The sequence below is a fragment of the Balaenoptera physalus genome, assembly GCF_965194825.1.
Source record: "Balaenoptera physalus genome assembly, chromosome: 2".
In the NCBI taxonomy this organism is placed as follows: Eukaryota; Metazoa; Chordata; class Mammalia; order Artiodactyla; family Balaenopteridae; genus Balaenoptera; species Balaenoptera physalus.
In genome coordinates, this window is record NC_138883.1 from 41,398,540 (window position 1) to 41,419,565 (window position 21,026).

General features: G+C 36.3%; 1 protein-coding gene and 1 long non-coding RNA gene across 10 annotated transcripts in view; one reads left to right on the forward strand and one right to left on the reverse strand.

Moving 5' to 3' along the window:
- Positions 1-16,085, reverse strand: part of PCNX4 (pecanex 4) — a 44,675-nt gene extending 28,590 nt beyond the window's left edge. Inside the window, exons 1-3 of one of the 8 annotated variants that reach the window (XM_082450340.1) lie at positions 15,812-16,085; positions 15,219-15,339; positions 5,333-6,077 (exon numbers count right to left, since the gene is read on the reverse strand). In XM_082450340.1, the coding sequence (XP_082306466.1) occupies positions 5,333-6,021 (689 nt within the window). In that variant the 5' untranslated portion in view covers positions 6,022-6,077; positions 15,219-15,339; positions 15,812-16,085. The other 7 variants (XM_082450339.1, XM_082450336.1, XM_082450338.1 and 4 more) reach the window with 7 other exon arrangements.
- Positions 16,086-16,215: 130 nt separating this feature from the next.
- Positions 16,216-21,026, forward strand: part of LOC309655391 — a 78,039-nt gene continuing 73,228 nt past the window's right edge. For both annotated transcript variants that reach the window (XR_014260805.1, XR_014260806.1), the window contains exon 1: positions 16,216-16,356. This is a non-coding gene — a long non-coding RNA (uncharacterized lncRNA). The remainder of the gene's footprint in view (positions 16,357-21,026) is intronic.

Consider the following 21,026-nt stretch of genomic DNA (forward strand, 5'->3'; position numbering starts at 1 on the left):
GGCTGCAATTCCACCAATGATTCTATAGAGTTTAAAAATTTTAAATTTAAAATTGCAAGCAACCCTGGGAAAGCCAAAGCCTTCCTGCTGTTCATATCTTAGTAGCTAGCAAAGAGAGTAAGCTCTTCTCTTTTTCCTACTCTCTCCTGTACTGTCTTGCTCCCAGGTCCTGGAATTTGAAGTCAGTATATTTAAAATCAGAGGTCAGCAACATTAGGTTATGAACATGTCTCTGTGGGTTAGCCTGGGAATTTAACAAACATATAATATTGTTTCTATTTTGTATAAACAGTGGTATGGATTTGAGAACACAAACTTGTACAACACAGTCTCATAAATTAGTGAAGGCTTCTATCTTAAGTGGAGAAACTGGTTTTTGGTACAGCACTTACCAGTTAAACGTAACATTATCAAATCGTTTCAAATAATTTAACAAAAACTTTAAAGCACAGAGGAATAAACATTATCAATATGTTACTAAGTTTTTGGAATAAGGTTAGCCAAACACCTTGCCTGGAAACCAACAACGCTGTAGTACTTACAGAGTTCCAAACACAACTTTCAAAAGAGAAAACTAAATCTCAAAACTTATAGCATAAGAACTGTACTTGAATATCTGAGCTGCTAGGAATCAAAGTCAAGGAGAAAGGCAACTAATATTTATCCACTTAAGTGTATGTTAACAGCCGAGAAGCAAATGCATAGCAACTATGATTATAATAATGGTATAATGTGCTTCCTTACACAGATATCAGGACGATGCCAGCTAATGCACTCTGCTTCATAATGTATGTCCTTCAAATTTTTATAAGCAGAGAGAATTAACGAACACAAGGTTAACAATGTGATCCTAAATTAGAGGATAATACTTTCTGTAGTGTAGTTTTAAAATAAAATTCATTTCATTCTGAGAAGAAAACACTCCAGTAACAAAAAAGAAAATCAAACCACACACAATAAGCCATAGGAAGGTCAAGGAAAACATGTAGATTTGTACAGTTTTTGTTTTTGTTTTTTTAAAGACAACACTTCTCTTGCTAACATATTCAAGGAAAGGAAAATTTGTGTAAAAATAATGTCTACTTAGGATATATGTTACCCAAGTTCTATTTTACCCCCCCAATCTCTTTTTGTTCTTAAAGTAAACAAGCAATAGTACAGGAAAGTGTTTATACACAAGGATAGCACAATATAAGAATACATAATTGAAATAATCAAACATTGTGATTACTTTCCTGTGTGTATGACTCAGGATGATCAAATAGATGATTACTGTGGTTCTTTTATAACAGAAAAATGTTTAAATCCTAAAATTTCTGATAACGTAACAGTAGTTCTCTAGAGCAAAAAAATCTAAGCCCGCAAGAAAAAACTGTTTTTCTAACAACCATAAAAATATTTCAAATTCTGTACACTCACTAAGATAAGATCCACATGCCCAGAAAAAGATGTTCCTAATATGTAGTGGCTAAGATGATATAAACATGCATCATTCATTCAAACAGTTCCTGAGAGTCTATGAACTAAGCACTGAAGGTTTCACACTTGTCTTTGATAAAAATGCATAGAAAAAGTCATTTAAAATTATTAATATACAACTGTACTAGGTAGACTAAAGAATGCAGGAAGAGAAAAGATCACTACACTGTAGGGCTTGTCTCTTCAACTTTCACATTCTCTGAAAGAATATTAAGATACAACTTGACATATCTGACAACTCTCCAAATTCGAATAGAGTACACATTTCATACAGTATTTATATGCAGTATCACACCTACTACTGCATAAAGAACATCTTGATTATTATTTTGTTAATAAGAAGATAAAATTTTTCTAAAATTGAAATGGGAGGCAATTTTTCTATATAAACTTCATATTTTCTTTAAAAATAGATTCGAGGACTGCCTCTGTCTTTTAGTTATAGTTGAAAAAATCTTTTTATAATTATTAAACTGTAAACATTACAACTGTATATTAAATCCAACTTGAACATAGTAAAAAAAAAAAATTTTATGCTCTTTTATCGAGAAATGAAAAATGAGTAATGAGTCAAGGTAACCAAATTATAAATTAACTGTCTGAGATTTTTAAAAAGATTAAAAGAACCTAGGGCATCATTTAAATGCAAAGATGTTTTATAGCAGGTAATTTCCTATATCAGAAACGGCACAGTGAGATAGTAACTCAATAATTTATATTCTGAAAATAAGAATCTCATAAATAAATCTTTCAAAAGGGGTCAAATGTATACATATACATTTAAATTCAATTTTATTGCTAATTTTTCAAAATCAAGTTTTTAATTTTAATATATTTTATAGTTAGTAAATGGTAGTGGTACTAAGAAATCAATTACAATAGAATTTCCATAAATTAATTCTCCTCTTACAATATTTGATTAGGTGAAGAACTACAAGGGTATTATAGTGTTCTTTGGTCCATAAATGTAGCACAATTAGAAGAGGTTAAGAGTTAAGGAATTGCAGACATCTAAGAATCAGTCAGTTTCAGTACACAAACTGGCTATATATTTTTAAATGCCTTGTCTTCTTTTGGGCTACCGTAACAAAGTAACATAGACTAGGTGGCTCAAACAATAGAAATTTATTTCTCACAATCTGAGATCAGAGTGCCATTACGATTGGGTTCTGATGAGAACTCTCTTCCTGGCTTGCAGAGAGCCAACTTCTCACTGTATCCTCACATAGTGGAGAAAGGGAGAGAGATGGAACTCTCTGGTGTCTCTTCTAAGGGCACCAATTCCATCAGGAACTAGGGCCACCCTGATGACCTAATTACCTCCCAAAGACCCTCTCAAAATATCACTACATTGGGGGTTAGGGCTTCAACAGAAGAATTTTGAAGAGACACACACATTCAGTCCGTAACATTCCACCCTGATCTCCCAAATTCATGTTCTTCTTACATGCAAAATACATTCATTCCTTCCCAACAGCCACAAAATTCTCAACTCATTCCAGCATCAACTCTAAAGTCCATCCTCAGGCAAAATCCTCTCCAGCTGTGAACCTGTGAAACCAGAAATGTTATATGCTTCCAAAACACAGTAGTGGGACGGGCAAAGGATGGACATTCCCATTCCAAAAGGGAGAAACAGGAAAGAAGGGGTGATAGGTCCCCAGAAAAGTCCAACATCTGGCAAGGCAAATTCCATTAGATTTTAAGGTTGTAGAATAATCCTCTTTGGTTTCATACTCTGCCCTCCAGGCCCCCAGGGCAGCAACGTCACCCAAAAAGTTCTAGGTGAGGGTCCCACCCCAAGAGCTCTGCAGGGTAGTACCAGCCCCAAGGCTTCCAAAAGAGGCTTTCTAGCTTGTTGAAACCTGATAATCTCTGAATCACTTTTGGGATCATTTGGTGCTTAAGAAAAGCGCCATGTTCACCATCAAATAGCTCCAATATCCCTGTCCTGTCAAATTTAATAACTTTAATAGCCTTCATCCATTACATCTTTAGTTCAAACTGGAAGTGTTTCTGCTCTTATAATCCCAGAAACTCTTCACTGAGCGACAGTCCAGTCACACCCCTGGTGTTCCCTTCAGAACATGCTTTCTCATTTTTTGCAATATGGATAGACTGAAAATTTCCCAAACCTTCAAGTTCCAGTTCCATTTTGTTTAGCAATTGCTTCTTCAATTCATCTCTCTCCTTTTATATTTTACTATAAGCAGTCAGGAGAAATCAAGCTGTTCATTCAACACTTTGCTTAGAAATCTCCTCGGCTATATATCTAAATTTATCACTCTCAAGTTCTACCTTTCATAAAATATTAGAAAATGATTCAGCCAAGTTCTTTGCCACTTTATAACTAGGATCGCCCTCTCCTCCAGTTTCCAATAACATGCTCTCATTGCTGTCTTGAGACTTCACCAGAATTACCTTTAATGTCCACATTTCTAGCACACACTTCAAAACTCTTCCAGCCTCTACCCATTACCCAGTGCCAAAGCCGCTTCTACACTTTTAGGTATTTGTTATGGGAGCACCCCATCTTCTTGGTATCAAAATCTTAGCCAGCTCATAATGAAATACCATAGTCGGGTGACTTAAACAACAGAAATTTATTTCTCACAGACCTGGAGTCTGGCAGTCTGAGATTAGAGTGCCACCATGATCAGGGTATGGTGAAAACTCTCTTTCTGGCTTCAAGACAGCTGCCTTCTCATTTCATCTTCATATGTTGAAGGGAGAAATCAGGCTCTTTAGTGTGTCTTCCTATAAGGGTACTAATCCCATCATACCAGGGCCCCACCCTCATTATCCTAATTAGCTCCCAAAGACCCCATCTCCAAATATCACCACATTGGGGGTTAGGGATTTAATATATGAATGGGGGTGGTAGAAACACTCAGTCCATAAAGTGGTGCCTGTACATGTCTACCTGTGATAGAGAAAGCTGCAATCTATAGGAACAGAGAAAGAAATGTCAGATTTAGAAAAGGCAAGCAAAAGAAGTTATCAAATAATTTTGTTTAAAATTGTTATTTTCGGGGCTTCCCTGGTGGCGCAGTGGTTGAGAATCTGCCTGCCAACGCAGGGGACATGGGTTCGAGCCCTGGTCTGGGAAGATCCCACATGCCGCGGAGCAACTAGGCCCGTGAGCCACAACTACTGAGCCTGCGCGTCTGGAGCTTGTGCTCCGCAACAAGAGAGGCCGTGACAGTGAGAGGCCCACGCACCGCGATGAAGAGTGGCCCCCACTTGCCACAACTAGAGAAAGCCCTCGCACAGAAACGAAGACCCAACACACCCAAAAATAAATAAATATAAATAAATAAATAAATAATTTTTAAAAAAAGAAATTCCTAAAACAAAATTGTTATTTTCTATTTTTCTTCCATAGCAAATTGATTTTTAAAAAATCAATATTCTATATAATTACTATAACAAAATTAAATAAGTTATTCTATTCATCTTAAATCCACTCAATCTGTGCATTAACATTTATGTGTATAAATTTTAAATTCTCTATTTTCCCTTCACAGGAAAGTTCCATCTCATTTCACAGGTTTCACCCAGGCTATCTTACAGATTCATAGCTCCTTATTTAAAGTAAAACACAGGATTGAAATTTTGCTTATTTATCTTATCTTACAAAGGGTTTTCTTTTTACTCTTCAACAAGATTTAATTACTGCTTTAGTATGAATGTTTAACAAAGATTAGTCCTATGAGATTATTCATCAAAACAACCTATCACCCAATGGTTTGGTGACTTTTAATTCATAGATTCTTTTCTTTGAATACTAAGGAGAGTGCTCTTACTATGTATGCTTAAAAATAAAGTTATAAAGTATTTGATAGCTTATTACCTGTGTGCAAGATCTATAGAAACAAAGAAAAAAATATAAAGAGGCCTCATAAGAGGAGTGATTTCATAAGTATCCTGGGTTTGGAAAGTTGCAGTCTCTGTAGCTGTGTTTACAATTAATGAATATTCTCCTATACACAATGTCATCCATCCAAAGATAAATAGTAAAACAGTGCCTCCTGCACTGCCATACAGCAGGGTTATTCTATTCGGGAGCAAATACCATGTTCCAAGACCACACACTAAGCCAGCAAGAACAGAATGAAAAACGATATTGGCTGTATGTTTTTTGCCAGGAATTAGAAATTTGATGGTCTCAGCGCCAGCACAACTTGTAAATTCATGCTCATCTTCCTCTGCTAAGATATCTGTGGTCAGCATTCTTTCCACTGTCACCGATCTGCTTCTGGCGTATAAACTTGTGAATTGGATGACAAATGCAGTGAAAAGCATTAGTCCACCTGAAAGTGCTGCTGTATAGTAGTCTTCCAGGATGCCTAACTGGTACAAAAGTGTTCCTATTCCACCCAAAACCCATGGCATCAAAAAAAGGATAATCTGATTAACATATATGTAAGGAGGGGCACAATAGCCTAACTTGAGTCGAGGGCCTCCAAGAACAGTCTGTGGAAAACGCTTCAGAAAGAAGTCCTGTTTGTAATCATTCAGCAGAGGCACATCTGGACTCATCCTTCTCACTCAGGATTATTCTGAAAGTCACATCCTTTTCTGTAACACAGCGGTCTCTAAAAAAAAGAAAAAAAATCACTATTTGAAAATATCATACTTAAAACATGAGGGAGAAAAATCCCATATTTCCATTAGTTAGTTCCTTAGTGCAGGATTTGTAACTTCACTTCTTTAGCTCCTTCCCATTGCCTGACACGTACTTGGCGCAAAACAAATAGTTGCTAAGTACTTTTTTTTTATTTGGAAAAAAGTCATATTCACTATTAATTTATCTGGAACTTAGATAAACTTGGAATTTCTTAAGTAGCCCACATTTTCAGATTTTGAGGTCAAAGGAAAGTTCAAAAAGCCAGTACTCTCAACTCAAATCTGCTAGTGGTTTAACCAATCATTTCCCTGAGTGCTTCTGTTGTTTGTTTCTTAACTTTTCTATTACAAGGGTGAGCAAAATTTTTCTATAAAGGGTCAAATAGTAAATATTTTTCTGTTACAATGACTCAACCCAGCTGTTGTTGCAGAAAAGCAGCCATAGATAAGTGGATATTAGTGGCTGTCTTCTAATATAACTTTACAGTATTTACACAAACAGGCTATGGGCCAGATTAGCCTGTGGGCCATAGTTTGCCAACCCCTGTTCTATAAAATAAGGATATTCTCTATAATTCCTTTGAATTGAAATGGAAATAGAAGTGGAAAATAGAAATACTAAGTGTTAGTCACATCACTTAACAATTATAGTAAACTTAGGCTTTTCTGATATTTTAAAAAGTCAAACCCTGCTAAAATAGTAGCATTTCAATAAAAAGCCACTGGCAGCTCAACATGCAGTAGGAAGGACAATGAACTGGAAACCAAAAGACTCCAAGAGTCAGATTACATGCTTATTATTAAGCATATTATTACTATGTTACCACATGCAAACCATTTCATGACTCAATTTTTAGTGTCTCTTTCTCTTGTCAGTTTCCAAAAATCTACCAGAACTAGCAAAACATGAAATAATAATAGGACCCATATATGCTTTAGTCTAGATTATTTTCATTTAAGGGCCATAAAAAACTAAGGATCAAATAATATGGATTCTGTTCTCTTCAACTTTCCCTTTTCCTGTTTGTGAAAAACAGTTGCCTGTTAACAAGATCAGCTAGTGAAGCATTACCTCAGGGGTCATATACTAAGTTAGAAATGAAAAATTAAGTTTAAAGCCATCTTTATAAAGACAGACATATAGACCAATAGAATAGAACAAAGAGTCCAGAAATAAACCCACATATACAGTCAAATATTTGACAAGGGTGCCAAGACCATTCAATGAGGAAAGAACAGTCTGCAAAAAATGGTGCTGGGAAAACTGGGTGCCCACATGCAAAAGGATGAAGTTAGCTCCTTACCTAACACCATATACAAAAGGTAACTCAAAATGGATCAAGAGCTTTAAAGTATAAGACCTAAAACAACAACACTCTTAAAAGAAAACATAGGACAAAGCTTCTGACATTGGATTTGGCAATGACTTCTTGGGTATGACACCAAAGGTACAGGTAACAAAAGAAAAAAATAGACAAAATGGACTTCACAAAAATTAAATCACGTGCATCAAAAGATACTATCAACAGAGTGAAAAGACAATTAACAGAATGGGAGAAAAAAATAAGTTATGAATATCCAGGATATATAAAGACCTCCTAAAACTCAACAACAGAAACACAAACAATCTAATTCAAAAACTGGCAAAGAACTTGAATAGACATTTCTCTAAAGAAGATATACAAATGGCAATAAGTATATGAAAAGATGCTCAACATCACTAATCATTAGGGAAATGCAAATCAAAGTATAATGAGATATCACTTCATGTTCATTAGGATAGCTACTATCAAAAAAAACAAAAAAAAAAACCCCAGAAAATAAGTGTTGCCAAGGATGTGGAAAAATTGGAACCCTGTGCACTGTTGGTAGGAAGGTAAAACGGTACAGTTGCTATGGAAAACAGTATGGTAGTTCCTCAAAACATTAAAAATTGAATTACCATATGATCTAAGAATTCCACTTCTTGATATATACTACAAAGAATTGAAAGCAGGGTCTCAAAGAAATAATTTGTATACTCACGTTTACAGCAGCATTAGTCACAATAATTAAAAGGTGGAAGCAAACCAAGTGTTCATCAAAGGATGAATAAATAAGCAAAATTTAGTATATACATACAATGGAATATTATTCACCCTTAAAAAGGAAGGAAATCCTGCAATTTGCTATATCATGGGTGAAACTTTAGGACATTATGCGTAGTGAAATAAGCCAGTCACAATAAGACAAATACTATATAAATCTACAAGGTACTTAGAGTAGTCAAAATCACAGACAGAGAGCAGAATAGTGGTTGCCATGGGCTGAGGGGAGAGGAGAATGGATAGTTACTGTTTAAATGGTATAGAGTTTTACAAGATGAAAAGAATCACAGGGAGAGACAGTGATGATGCTTGTACAACAATGTGAATGCACTGAGTATCACTGAACTGTACACTTAGAAATGGTCAAGATGGTAAATTTTACGCTCTGTGTATTTTACCACACACAAAGAATTTAAAGCCATCTTAAAGTAACCTTTCTTCCTGTCAGTTTAAAAGAGTCTTTCTGCAAGTCACTTCTACCCAACAACATCAGCCATGGTGGGTATCACAAAAGGTTTTTTGGTCATCACTAAGAATTACTACCTTAGAGCACCTCTTGCTATACTTTTGGGAAATTCTTTATACTTTAAACACTTATCACCTTATATCTTCCAGCTACTGGCCTTAGCTCTATATAGAACGTCATAGCTTTTACTCACATGACAGACAGCCCTGCAAGTACTCACAAAATAACAGAACCGCAGGGCCAAATGGAACCTTAATGGTTGATGGTTTAATCTCAGAAAATGAAAAGATTGCCCCCTCCCCTCTGAATGAGCATATCTCCTGTACCGATGTCAGTGATGTCAGTGTACTGTACTGATATGCTTGTTCAGTACAAGCCATAGGTAAGTAAGGACATGCTCCTATGGGTGTGGGTAAAGATTCTGATTTCAATTATCTATGGATGATGCTATCAGACAGGAAATCGAGCTTGGATGGCTGGCCTGAGCATTTTGAAGAATCTAGATGTACCTAAAATTTTCCCAGGGAGTTAGGTAAAAGCTGGCCACTCCTTCTCCACTGAGGCAAGTGAGGAACAAGGTGAGATGGCTCGCTGGGAAAGGAAGACAGAAATTGAAGATATCTTATAAACTAGATTATCTAGCTGCACATTACTACCCATATTCATTAACCTTTTAGTACTTCTGAGTCTTTTGTAAATTTAGTTTAAATGTTCTTACCCATTTGATGGAATACTCTGTGATTATATTCCAAACAGTGGAATACTCTCACGATCTACTGTTGATTTGGAACATGGAAAGATGCCCACAATATATTGCAAAGTACAATAAACACACTGATGATCCCATTTGTATTAGAAAAAAGAAGTACACACACTTGTCTGTATACATGGTTATTCGGTGTGTATAAGTGTAAAAAATTTCAGAAGTCATACTCATTAGGCTGTGTTTGTGTGTATTTTACATATAACATTTTGACACTTCTTTAAAGTATCAAATATCCTCTAGAACTCTCAACCCATGCCCTGCAAACACATCCTGTGGCCTTCTGGGTACCTATGCTCATACCGTTTCCTTTGCCCAGGATGTCTTCTTCTTCCTTCCATAATTACTAATCTTAGTCAACTTCCAAGATTCAGTCTAATCCTTTCTGAAAATTTTGCAGAGCACTTAGACCAAACTATGCCTCTCTCTTATCTGTGTGTCAAAAACATTGCTTGTTCATAGTACTCATCTTGTAACATGTATCAACAGAGGGCAGTTCTTGTATTGTTCATCTCTTTACATGTTATCTTTTCAAATGTTTTTCTTTTCTCTACTATTAAGTTATTTGTGGGTAAGGGCCAAATCTTGAGATACTTCTGATTCTCCATAATATTTAGTAAAATACTGTACCTTGGCACAGAAAGGCATGTATTTAGTACATTACTGGCATAGCTTAGGTAAGATGATTAAAGTTGGAGAACATTAAATATTGTTGTTAAAAGGGAAGTTGGATGTTATTTACTATTTTTGAAAACTTCTTCCAGCATATCCTGCCCCATTCAAAACAGTAAACCCATAAACTCTTTATTCCCAGTTTTTAAATGTTTGGAAAGTATCTTCATTTATTTTTCTTATGGACTAAATAATGGCGTCTAATGATAGTACTATTGGCTCAGAGAAGATTTTGCCTAGAGCAGTATAGTATCCCAGTAATACTGGAGCAGGATGGGCCTGAGGGAGAAACATGGCTGGGTTTCTCCCATGGAGAAGGAAATGGCTAGAGGATTTTAACATGTCAGAAGTCCAATTTTAATTTGCTCCTTGTCTTATGCTACACTTTAATCTCCTTCATTACCAGGAAGGAGCAGTTAGTTCTTATTGGGAGAGAAAAACAGGAAGAACGGCAGACACAAGAGGCAAACTAAGGCAGGAGCGATAATAAAGTGAGGGCAGACGAAAAAGTATGAAGGGTATAAGTTCCCTCAAGAAGCCTTAGGAGAATGGGGGAGGACACTGGGATGGCGATTTATTTTAATGGAATATAAAAAGAAAGGCTGAAGGATACAGGATTGTTTGCCCTACAGAATGTTTTTTGAAAAGGTGTCTGTGGTCAAAGAAGTTTGAGAAACTATATACCAGACTGTAATCTTGAAGAGTCACAATGGATATCAGCAGACTAAAGACTCTGAGACATCTTCAAGTTAAAAAAAATACCACTGCAAATCTGCTTAAAATATGTCATTTGAGTTTTCCAAACTTATCTGTCCTTGGAACCCATTTTTCCCTTGATATCTAATAACAGATCATGTGTGCAGTGTTTCATGGAAACTGCTTTCAGAAATACTGGCCTGGGCTTCAATCACAACCTTAAAGATTTAGCTAGGTGAAGTAGAGTTAAAAAGATATACCAGTTAAGGAGGAATGTCATGAACAAAGGTACACAAGAAAAAAAATTATGGAAATTTGATAGGTAGCAAGTACATCAGGTTGTTTTTTCTAGTATTTTAAGGATAAAAGAGGATTACATGACAGATACTGTAAATTCATTTAGGCAAAAATTATGATAAATTGGTACTGTTTGACTTAAACTTTAATTACAGATCCTGGAATACTTCAGAAATATTTTCTTTGTATGAAATGACAGTTACATTTCTATAGAGAGATCTTCTAAGTTCTAATCTGGATTAGTAGCATGAAAAAATAAAATCAGAATAATTAAAACTAACTCCCTGAATGAGAATTTGGCATATGCTCTGAAAGACTGTTAAAGACAGATTGATGCATTTATATGGCTGCTACCTCCAACATGTTAAAATGAAAAATGGCTCAAGGCTTAGGGAAAAAAAATTTAAAGCTGTGAAAAGAGAAGTTAAGGGATAAAGGTGGCATCACAACAATCATTTAGGCCATATGCTTTCTTCATATGCTACTCTGAAAGCAGGCCAACAAAATAGCCAAAGAAATGTTACTTTTTTTGGAAGTTGAGCCACATTTCTTACCCATTATCCAAAAGGGTAGGAAACAGAGATCAATTTAGCAATGACCTAGAAAGGAGACTTAGTTACCAAAACTTTAACTCAGTAATCATGCAAAATATCAGCCTGAAAATCCCTTAAAACAAAGAAAGAGATAACAAAAAGTGGCAGTTTTGGGGGATTATACTGAATTTATAGTTCTCTAAATTTGGCAAAAAGAATTCCTAGAAATAGAAGTTTTAGCAATTGCCTGATTTTGGTTAGCAAAGGTTACTTTTTTTTTTTTTTAATCTAGCATATTGTTTTTATTGTTGGTTGATTTCATTCATTGAATCCACACATTTATTTTCTGTTCTATTACGTTAGATTTTTTTTTTTTTATGGCAAGGACACTTAACATGTGATCTACCCTCTTAAATTTTCAAATGTACAATACAGTATTGTTAACTAGCAACACAATGTTGTACAGTAGATCTCTAGAACTTATTTATCTTGTATAACTAAAACTTGTTAAACAGCAACTCTCCATTTATTCCTCCCCCAAGCGCCTGGCACATCATTCTACTCCCCGTTTCTAGGACTTGGATGATTTTAGATATCTCATGTAAGTGGAATCATGCAGTATTTGTCCTTCTATGATTGTCTTATTTCATTTACCATGTGTTCAAGGCTCATCCATGTTGTCACATATTGCAGGATTTCTTTCCTTTTTAGGCTTACTAATATTCCATTTTATGTATATACTACATTTTCTTTATCCATTCATCAGCTGATGGACACTTGGTTTGCTTCCCTTTTTGGCTATTATGAATAATGCTTCAGTAAACATGAAAGTGCAAATATGTTGAAAGATCCTGCTTTCAATTCTTTTGGATAAATACCCAGAAGCAGAATTGCTGGATCACATGGCAGTTCTATTTTTAATTTTTTGAGGATTCCCCATACTGTTTTCAGTAGCATTGTGCTACTTCTGTGTGATGTGCCATTTTGTATTCCCACCAACAGTGGGAAGCTTCCAATTTCTCCACATCCTCCCCAACACTTGTTATCTTTTGTTTTTTATAACAGCTATCCGAACAGGTGTGAGAGGATATTGAATCCACACATATTTACTGAGCACTTCTGCACTGTACTTCAACTATAGTTTTGTTGTACTTTCAGGAAACTTATTATGTTTTAATATACTTGTCAAATTTTACTAAATCTGGCAAGATATGAAACAACTTAATTCTCAGTTACTCTGGATAGAAATCATCTGTCATCACCAGAACACATATGTGTACTTTTTAGATAGCCAAGTACTAACTGTTGAGGGTACTAACAGGAATCTACAGATGCAAAGATAGTTACCCCTGTAATTATGAAAATACTCTATGGGATCTGAACCAAATGCTATGCCATGGATGAACAGCTAGATTCTTGAAGAGTCTTTTGAAAGACATTTGGTGCTTAAAGATGAAAAATACATTTCGTGTTTTAGTTTATCGATTATGTAGTAAGCACACTCCTCCCTTACCGGTAAAAGGAAAATCTACCCAAGTGCCTAAAAAGAACAAGGACGTTAACATCTCTTTGGCTATACAAAATGGTAATTTTTCAAATTCCAGATTTTGAAGGGTCTTTCAATTTAAGAGTTTTCTGTAAATTCACAGGAATTGGTATGTAGGGAAAACTCTGGCTGGATGGGAGGGGTGATTAGATAGCTCAAAGGATCTATTTATTGCAGATTATGTACTGGCAATGCTTCCCAGGTGGAACGATGAGTTGTTGGTTCTATGATTCACACTTCCCAAATGTACACCACTAGAACATGAACTGATAGCATTCCATTACTTACAGAAAACTAAGATGGTAGGAAATAGCCAAAGGTCACATCAGAGCATCATAAATGTGCAGCACTGCCAGTAATACTTCTGCTCCTATCCCAATCTACCCTTCCCACACCTCACACATCTTAGCCATTATAAATTCAAATGGATTAATAAGCTCTTCCTTCAAAATCAAGTATCAGGCGAATGAAGTCTACCACTGACATGAATTACCAGAAATAAATCAATATATTTTACAGAAAGTAAAATTGAGAACCAGTGATATTAAGTGACTGAACCAACACATAATGTCAGTTGGAGGAAGACAGAGTTTTTCAATCACATCAAGCTATTGACATATGAAAGGGAAGTTTATTTTGTGAATTAAGAAATAGAAGGACAAATTTGGAAAAAGGGTCTTCAGAGGAAGGTGGGCCTAAGAGACATCTACAAATGTCAAAATAGGAAGCTTTTGTTAGCTAAGTCAGCATGGCCATGGCAGGTAGGACTGCTTGATAAGACAAAAACAAACACAAGGGGGGAAACTGTCTAAAAGAAAAGGTTCTCACCATGAAGAAAGCGAAAACAACTCACAGAATGGGAGAAAATTATTGCAAAAAATATATATGTTAAGGGACTTATATCTAGAATATAGAAAAATCTCTTACAACTTAATAATGAAAAAACAAATAATTTAAAAATGGGCAAAGGATCTGAATTTCTCCAAAGATAATATACCAATGGCTAGTATAAGCACACAAAATGATGCTCAACAACATTACTCATTGGGGAAATGCAAACCAAAACCACAATGAGATATCAGTTCAAATCCACTTGACTGGCCATCAGAAAGACGGACAATAACAAGTACTGCCGAGGTTATGGAGAAATCAAAACCCTCAAGTGATAATGTAAAATAGTGCAGTTGCTTTGGAAACAGTCTGGCAGTTCCTCAAAAGGCTAAACATAGAGTTACCATATGACGTAACAATTTCATTCCTAGGTATTTACCCAAGAGAAATGAAAACATAAGTCTACACAAAAATTTATACATGAACATTCATAGCAGAAATATGATTAATAGCCAAAAAATGGAAACAACATAAACAGCCATCAACAGATGAAATAAAATGTAATATATCCATACAATAGAATAGTAATAGACTATAAATGACAACGAAGTACTGATGCATGATACAACATGAATGAACCCTGAAAACAGAATGCTAAGTGGAAGAAGCCAATCACAAAAGGCCACATATTGTATAATTCCATTTATATGAAATGTCCAGGACCAGCAAATCTATAAAGACTGAAAACAGATTAGGGTATGCCTGGGCTGGTGGATACAGTGAGGACTGGGGGCAGGGAGAGTGACTGCTAAAGGGTACAGTGCTTCTTTTGGGAGTGATGAAAATGTTTTAAAATTGAATTGTATGGAATGTGAATTTTTATCTCAATAAAGTTCTTACAAAAGAAAACGAAACAGAAAAGATCCCCAACGTGGTATTTTCTGTGGCAGTTAATAACTAGCAGGCATCTCTTTAAGTAGGAAATTTTAAAGTAATGGTCAGGTGCCCAAACAGTTAAATTACTAAAATGGCAACATCTGAACTGGCTTTGGATGCTATGATAACGGTCTGGAAATTTGGCATAGGTGGTAGTAGACACCCAATAATATAAAGGATGGTCTTTGCCCTAAATGCAGGAATGAGCTAACAAAGGAAAAATCCACCTAATACTATACAGCTGAATAAGAGAGAAAATCAATTCAGAGGCCTGGTAAGTGACTTCTGATGGAGTAGACTTCATTGAAGTAAATGTTGGTCCTTGATAAACAGCGGGCTGCGGAGAGAGGATGCAGATCAGTGGGGAAAGAGTTGTTCCTGTTCAGGGGTCCATGATTTGACCACTATGGGGCAAAAGGGGAGATAGAGAGAGAATGAACACAGTAGTAAGGGGCATAGTGTATAAACTTTATTGGGATAACAAAGCCATCCCTAAACTAAGACTGAAAGGGCCATTTTCCATTTCGCAAGTGTCTCTTAGAAATAAAATGCTAAAACTCAACGGGCTAACGCAGCCTTACGAAAGAAAATTAAAATCACACCAGATTGATGCCTCTAGCGACTGAGTTCATCTCACGTCTTAAGAAGTGCAATAATCACTCTGCACAGACTTGGAAATTAAGGCTACCAAGAAGTTCCCAGGTGGGTGTCGGGGATCTAACGTACCTCGAGTCACCTGAAGGAAGAGGCGATGCGAAGGCATCCCGGGGACTGCGTTTTTGCAGGTAAACCCATATAGGGCGCTCCCGCCGGGAGGTTGCCTGCGGTCCGAACGCGGAGGCAGAAGAGCTGTGGCGGCCGGGGCAACCAGCTTACCGCGGTGGCGTCGAGACCCGCTCCCCGTTTCCATGGCTAACGTCAACTCCAGCGGGCGCCACCCAGCGCGGAACGGAGCTCGCGTGCTCTGGGGAGGGCCGGGCGCTCGGCTCGCCCCGCCCCTCAGCCTGAGGTCGCGTCTGGGCGTCCAGCCTCCGGCCCGCCAGGCGAGGCCGAGCGCAGGGAGAGGCGCGCTTCGTTCGCTCCCAGGCCTGGGCTAACGCTCGCCTAGCCGGAAATCTTGGGAGTCGCTTGGGTTCCGGCCTCACCTTGGGCCCAGACGCGGCACCGGAGTTCACAGCGTCAGCGCTGAACTTTCACCCGCGTCGCGCCCTTACGCAAGAGCGTCGTTGCCCTGGTGACGTGACGTTCTTCTGGGGTCGTGCTCTCTGGTGGATAGAGGCGCGGCCGCCATTTTTAGAGCGTGAGGTGCCCAGTGATCTGACTGACGAGTCCGGGGCGTAGTGCGACTCCAGCCGCTCAGGGTCCTACGACGTACATTAACCACAGCCGCACTTTGGCCGTCACCACCCAACACACCGACGGTAATAAATGCTTTTAAGTGATACTTCATACATATACGTGTTCGCTGTCGCCCCTTTATTGCATTTTTCCCCCCATGATTGGATTTGTGACTGTATTTTAAATACTAGGAACCAAAATACCCATAAGTGAAACATGCCACTAAGGTATCTGTTTATTAATAAAATAAGGCAAAGTTACCGTGTTCCATCAAAAACAAAACAAAACAAAAAAACTGGCAGAGTATTATTAGTGGTATTAATTTCAGGGCCGGGAATCTTTACAGGGTGCCCGCGAAGTCCCCAGTTTTGCTAGTTTAAAAATTAAACACATGCCCATCACCCACTGCCTCCATTTTCCACCAAGTTTCATTGCTTCCCCAAGTTCTGGACATCTTCCAAGTTGCCAGTTGGGAGCCCAGGAGGCGGCCCCTGAGATCTTTAAATTGGCCTCTAACGATTTAGAGGTGTGGTGCGTACCAGAACGTTGAAGCCAATTTGTCGGTATCAAGGTACCCGAGTTTTCCCACGTGATTGATAACCTAGCAGTTCTGCATACACGAGACTTCTGACTGGCTTGAGGACCGTCTTGTTTGGATCTCCCTATCTAAAAACTATGAATGCGCCCTTTTTTGTTTCTTTTGTGGCTTTACTGAAAATGACGGCTTAGTTCTTAAGCACTTAGGTTTTCAGGCCATAATGGGGAAAACCTTTTGGTATTAATTAAAAGAAAGCCAAGGCTTATAAAAAAAGAAGATATAAATCTATCCAGAGGAAAAATGTAGTTTGTTGAAAGCATATGGAAGAAAACCCTGGGCACCATCCATGACAATGAGGTACGTATATACTTGCTTTCGAGGATACAATTTGCAGATAGGACCTTTCCTAGCTTGGTGTGAAGAGGAAGTGTGCATTTGGTCCATCCCTAATGTTTTCCAGTCTTTTGGGGAACCTCAGTCATCATGGGTCACGGTACCACATTAAGCATCTTTAACGCATCAGCTACCGCTAGGAAGTCAGTATAGAGTGGTTAAGGGTAGAAGCTCTGGGGTCTGGAAGCCTGAGTTAGAACTACTGGGGCCTGGGCAGGCCACCCCAAAATATTTCTCAGTGGCATATTGATTATTTTGAATTAAAGTTACTTAAGGAATGGCGGATGCAAGAGGGTCCATTGAACCTCCTCTCAGTCTCCCTGAAACCAGGGAGCTCCCATGTGAAAGTTATCCTCCCTGTGCCCTCCCTGTATTCTACATTTTTTAAAAAGTTGAAATCACAAGATTGGAAGAGAATGCCAAGATTTGGATATTAGTGGCTGCAAAGAAAAGCATCAGGAGAGAAGACGAAAGGGACTATAAAATGATTGATTTCTTACATGGCTTGTTGAAATTCATCTCATTGCTTTTATATCACAGATCGTGATATGCATGTAAATGTATACAAAGACCAAGTGAATGGGCATGTGATGGGTAGAAATTTTAGTATGTTCCAGCATATTCACAGGCACGTGAGTTGGGTGGCATTGGGTTATGAGGATATAAAGACAGGGAGTGACCACTTGTTAATTGCAAAGTTTCATACTGAAACTTCCTTTATTATAGAAAAAATCTCATACCACACAAACATTCATAAGTAGAACAAATAATGTATAATATAATCGTAAGTTTGCCATTAATTGGTTTTAAGCTTTGTTATAAAAGACAATATATTTTAAATTACAGTTCTGAAAATCTTCCAGTAATTCCTGTAGGGTGAAAGGATAGAGTTTCTCAGGTATTGATTTTGATGAAGAATTTTGAATTTTATTGTGTAGCTTTTAAATTTAATTATTTCACATCAGTAACTTCATAGATTAGATTTTTAATTCTAGAGGTGTTTCAATTAATATTATTTTAGAAAGTTATCACCACTGGAACTTACTTTACATAGTCATTTAAAAAGGGAACACAGAATTATTAGTAGCCTGAAAATCACTAAATTGCAGTATTTAAAAGGCTGAAGTTTCATTTTTTAAAGTTATGTTACATTTTGTAAAAGTCTATGAATATAACTTCACTGAAAGATCAAATTTTAAGCGTAACCAAACTCTGTAAATATCCCCAGGCATATTTATAATTTCACTCTTTACAAAAATTAAGTTACATGCAGATCTGAATTAATAACAATGATTCCCCTTTATTTTGGCGTATATAAATAAGAGTTGACTCTGCAGATTTCATAGTCTTTATCCCCAGTGTCCTGTATTAAGTTTGGAACATCAATTAACCCCTTCTGTTGACAGCGTTACCAAGAATAAGATGTCTTATTATTAGTAACATTAATTTCTAAATCTAGAACTGAAGTTAGTAACCTCAAATAGGTGTCCTTTTCCTGGCATTTGCCTGCTAACTTCTTTGTTTATAAGTGTACCGTTTGTTTAGAATTGTGTGAACATTATTTTCACTTTCCTATAGAATGAATATATAAGGAAATGCAGTAAACAGTTTGCCTGATAAAATTTCTGTTTGAAGTTGTAATTAAATAAGAATGTGGCGGTGGGGGAGATTTAGGTGTAATTTGCCTAAAGGTAGAAGAAAGCTTATATACCCTCTCATAATGTCTCCAGACTCATGATACTATTGCTGTTGAATGGAAAAGTCCACACTGGTTAGAATTACTTCCTAGAGCCTGCATTGTGATACCCTCTTCAGGTTAATATATTTAAAAACATGAAAATTGGAGGTTACTCACAGGTAAATAATTTAGGGGAAATGAAACCACATTTGGCAAATAAAATTATACAAAAAATATAAATAACAACAACAATATCAACAATAACCAGCTTTGGTGGGATGGCAGTTTAGAGGTATGTTTTGAAACAGCTTGGCTCTATCTAGCAAAATTTTAAATGCAGTTCTCTTTGACAGAGAAATTTTATCTCTAGAAACATACCTTACAGATATCTTCCTTTACAGATATCTCACCTAAGTAGGTAGCAATATTTGTACAAAGACGTACTTAAAACATTTGCAATAGCAAAATGCAAAACATTCTTAAATAGGGAACAGTTTTAAATAAATTAATTTAAAAAGGATGTACACCTACATGTACTGCTATGCAAGCATGTCCAACTTATATTAAGTATGAAATTTTAAAATTACACTACAGTTTGTATAGTATGATCTTATGTAAAAACTAGATGTATGCATGAGCATGGTTTGTATAAACTTATCTTTAATGGACACATAGGAAACTGATAGAATTCAACCTCTGAACAGGTTAACGGGTTTTATAGGAAGGGGACTTTTACTTTTTACCTTTACTCTTATGCTGGTAATATATTTTTAGCAATCAATATGTATTGCTTTTATAATCTTTAAATCGTAAAATAACCAACAAACAAAAATAAATTGACAATCAAAAACACCCCCACTACCCTTCCCCGAACTCCACCAAGCTGCTGTATAACCAGAAAACTGGCACAGTAGATTTTTGTTTTTATAATAATACTTTTAATCCAGAAAATAATTTGAAAAATATAGTTGCTAGTTTCTATGAATAAATGATTACAGTATTGATGCTTTCATAGGGAGAAAAATGCTACTTTTAGTGTTATATTACAGTTAAAAGTTACAGTAAGTCATTTGGTATACTGGTAAATTTTGAGCTCTGATCATCAGAGACTGCTTAAAATCTTGACCACTTCAGAGTTACATCGATAAGAATCCTTAAAGTTAGTTCATTTTATGCTAAATGAGAACATTTACTGAATTTATGTATACATTCTCAAAATTATTATTAGGGTTTCTTTCTAATGTTGGGTATAAAATTCTAATTTTAGTATATATGTAAAATATACATAGATTAGTGTATTCATACAGCTATATATGTAAAATATACATATCAAAAGTATCTGTTATATATAACATGTAAAATAAAATACATGGTAATCCTGTTTTATTGAACCAGGAATGACTACGTATTAATGGAAAAAATTTTCATACGTGGTTTGTCTTTAGCAATATAATTTTAAAGCACAACAATTTTTAATAAAATTTATGCCAGTAATTTAAAAAAATTTGCCAGAGGTGCTTTTTAGGCTCTTGGTTTAAATGAAAACCAGTGTATAGAAATGAATATCAGAACAATCATTAATCCTACTGCATTAAAAAAATTCTGTCTATGAATTTCAAGCCAAATATCAGATTCATGTTTTTACATAGAAATTTTCCTCCTAAAAGACTTTGTAATTAGTGGAAAGTGTATATACCAGTAAAGAGCAGCGTGCAAGAAAGAGATGCATTTACTTGTAGAAATAACCATATGTTAAGAAACAATGAATCATTTTTGTTTGTGGTTTTTATATAAAACTTGTCTGTGGATTCTTTTTTCCCTGTGAATTTTTTCCCTTATAACTTTTTCTCCTGGCAACAATAATGAATAAAATTTTAGAGACAGGCTTTATTTTAAGGGCATAAGGGCATATATGCCCTTCCTAACACATGTAATACCAAACAAATACTCATGCTCTCTACGGAAAAAATCAAATGAAACTTCCCCCCCACCCCAAAATGGCCCAGTTAGAGTAGAGTCGTACACTCTGAATTCTACAATCCAGTATCCCTGGGCAACTTGTTCCTGTATCATTGACATGCCCAAATGTACACTGGGCTAGAACATTGGGCTATGAAAACCTAAAACTTACATTTACTCTATAA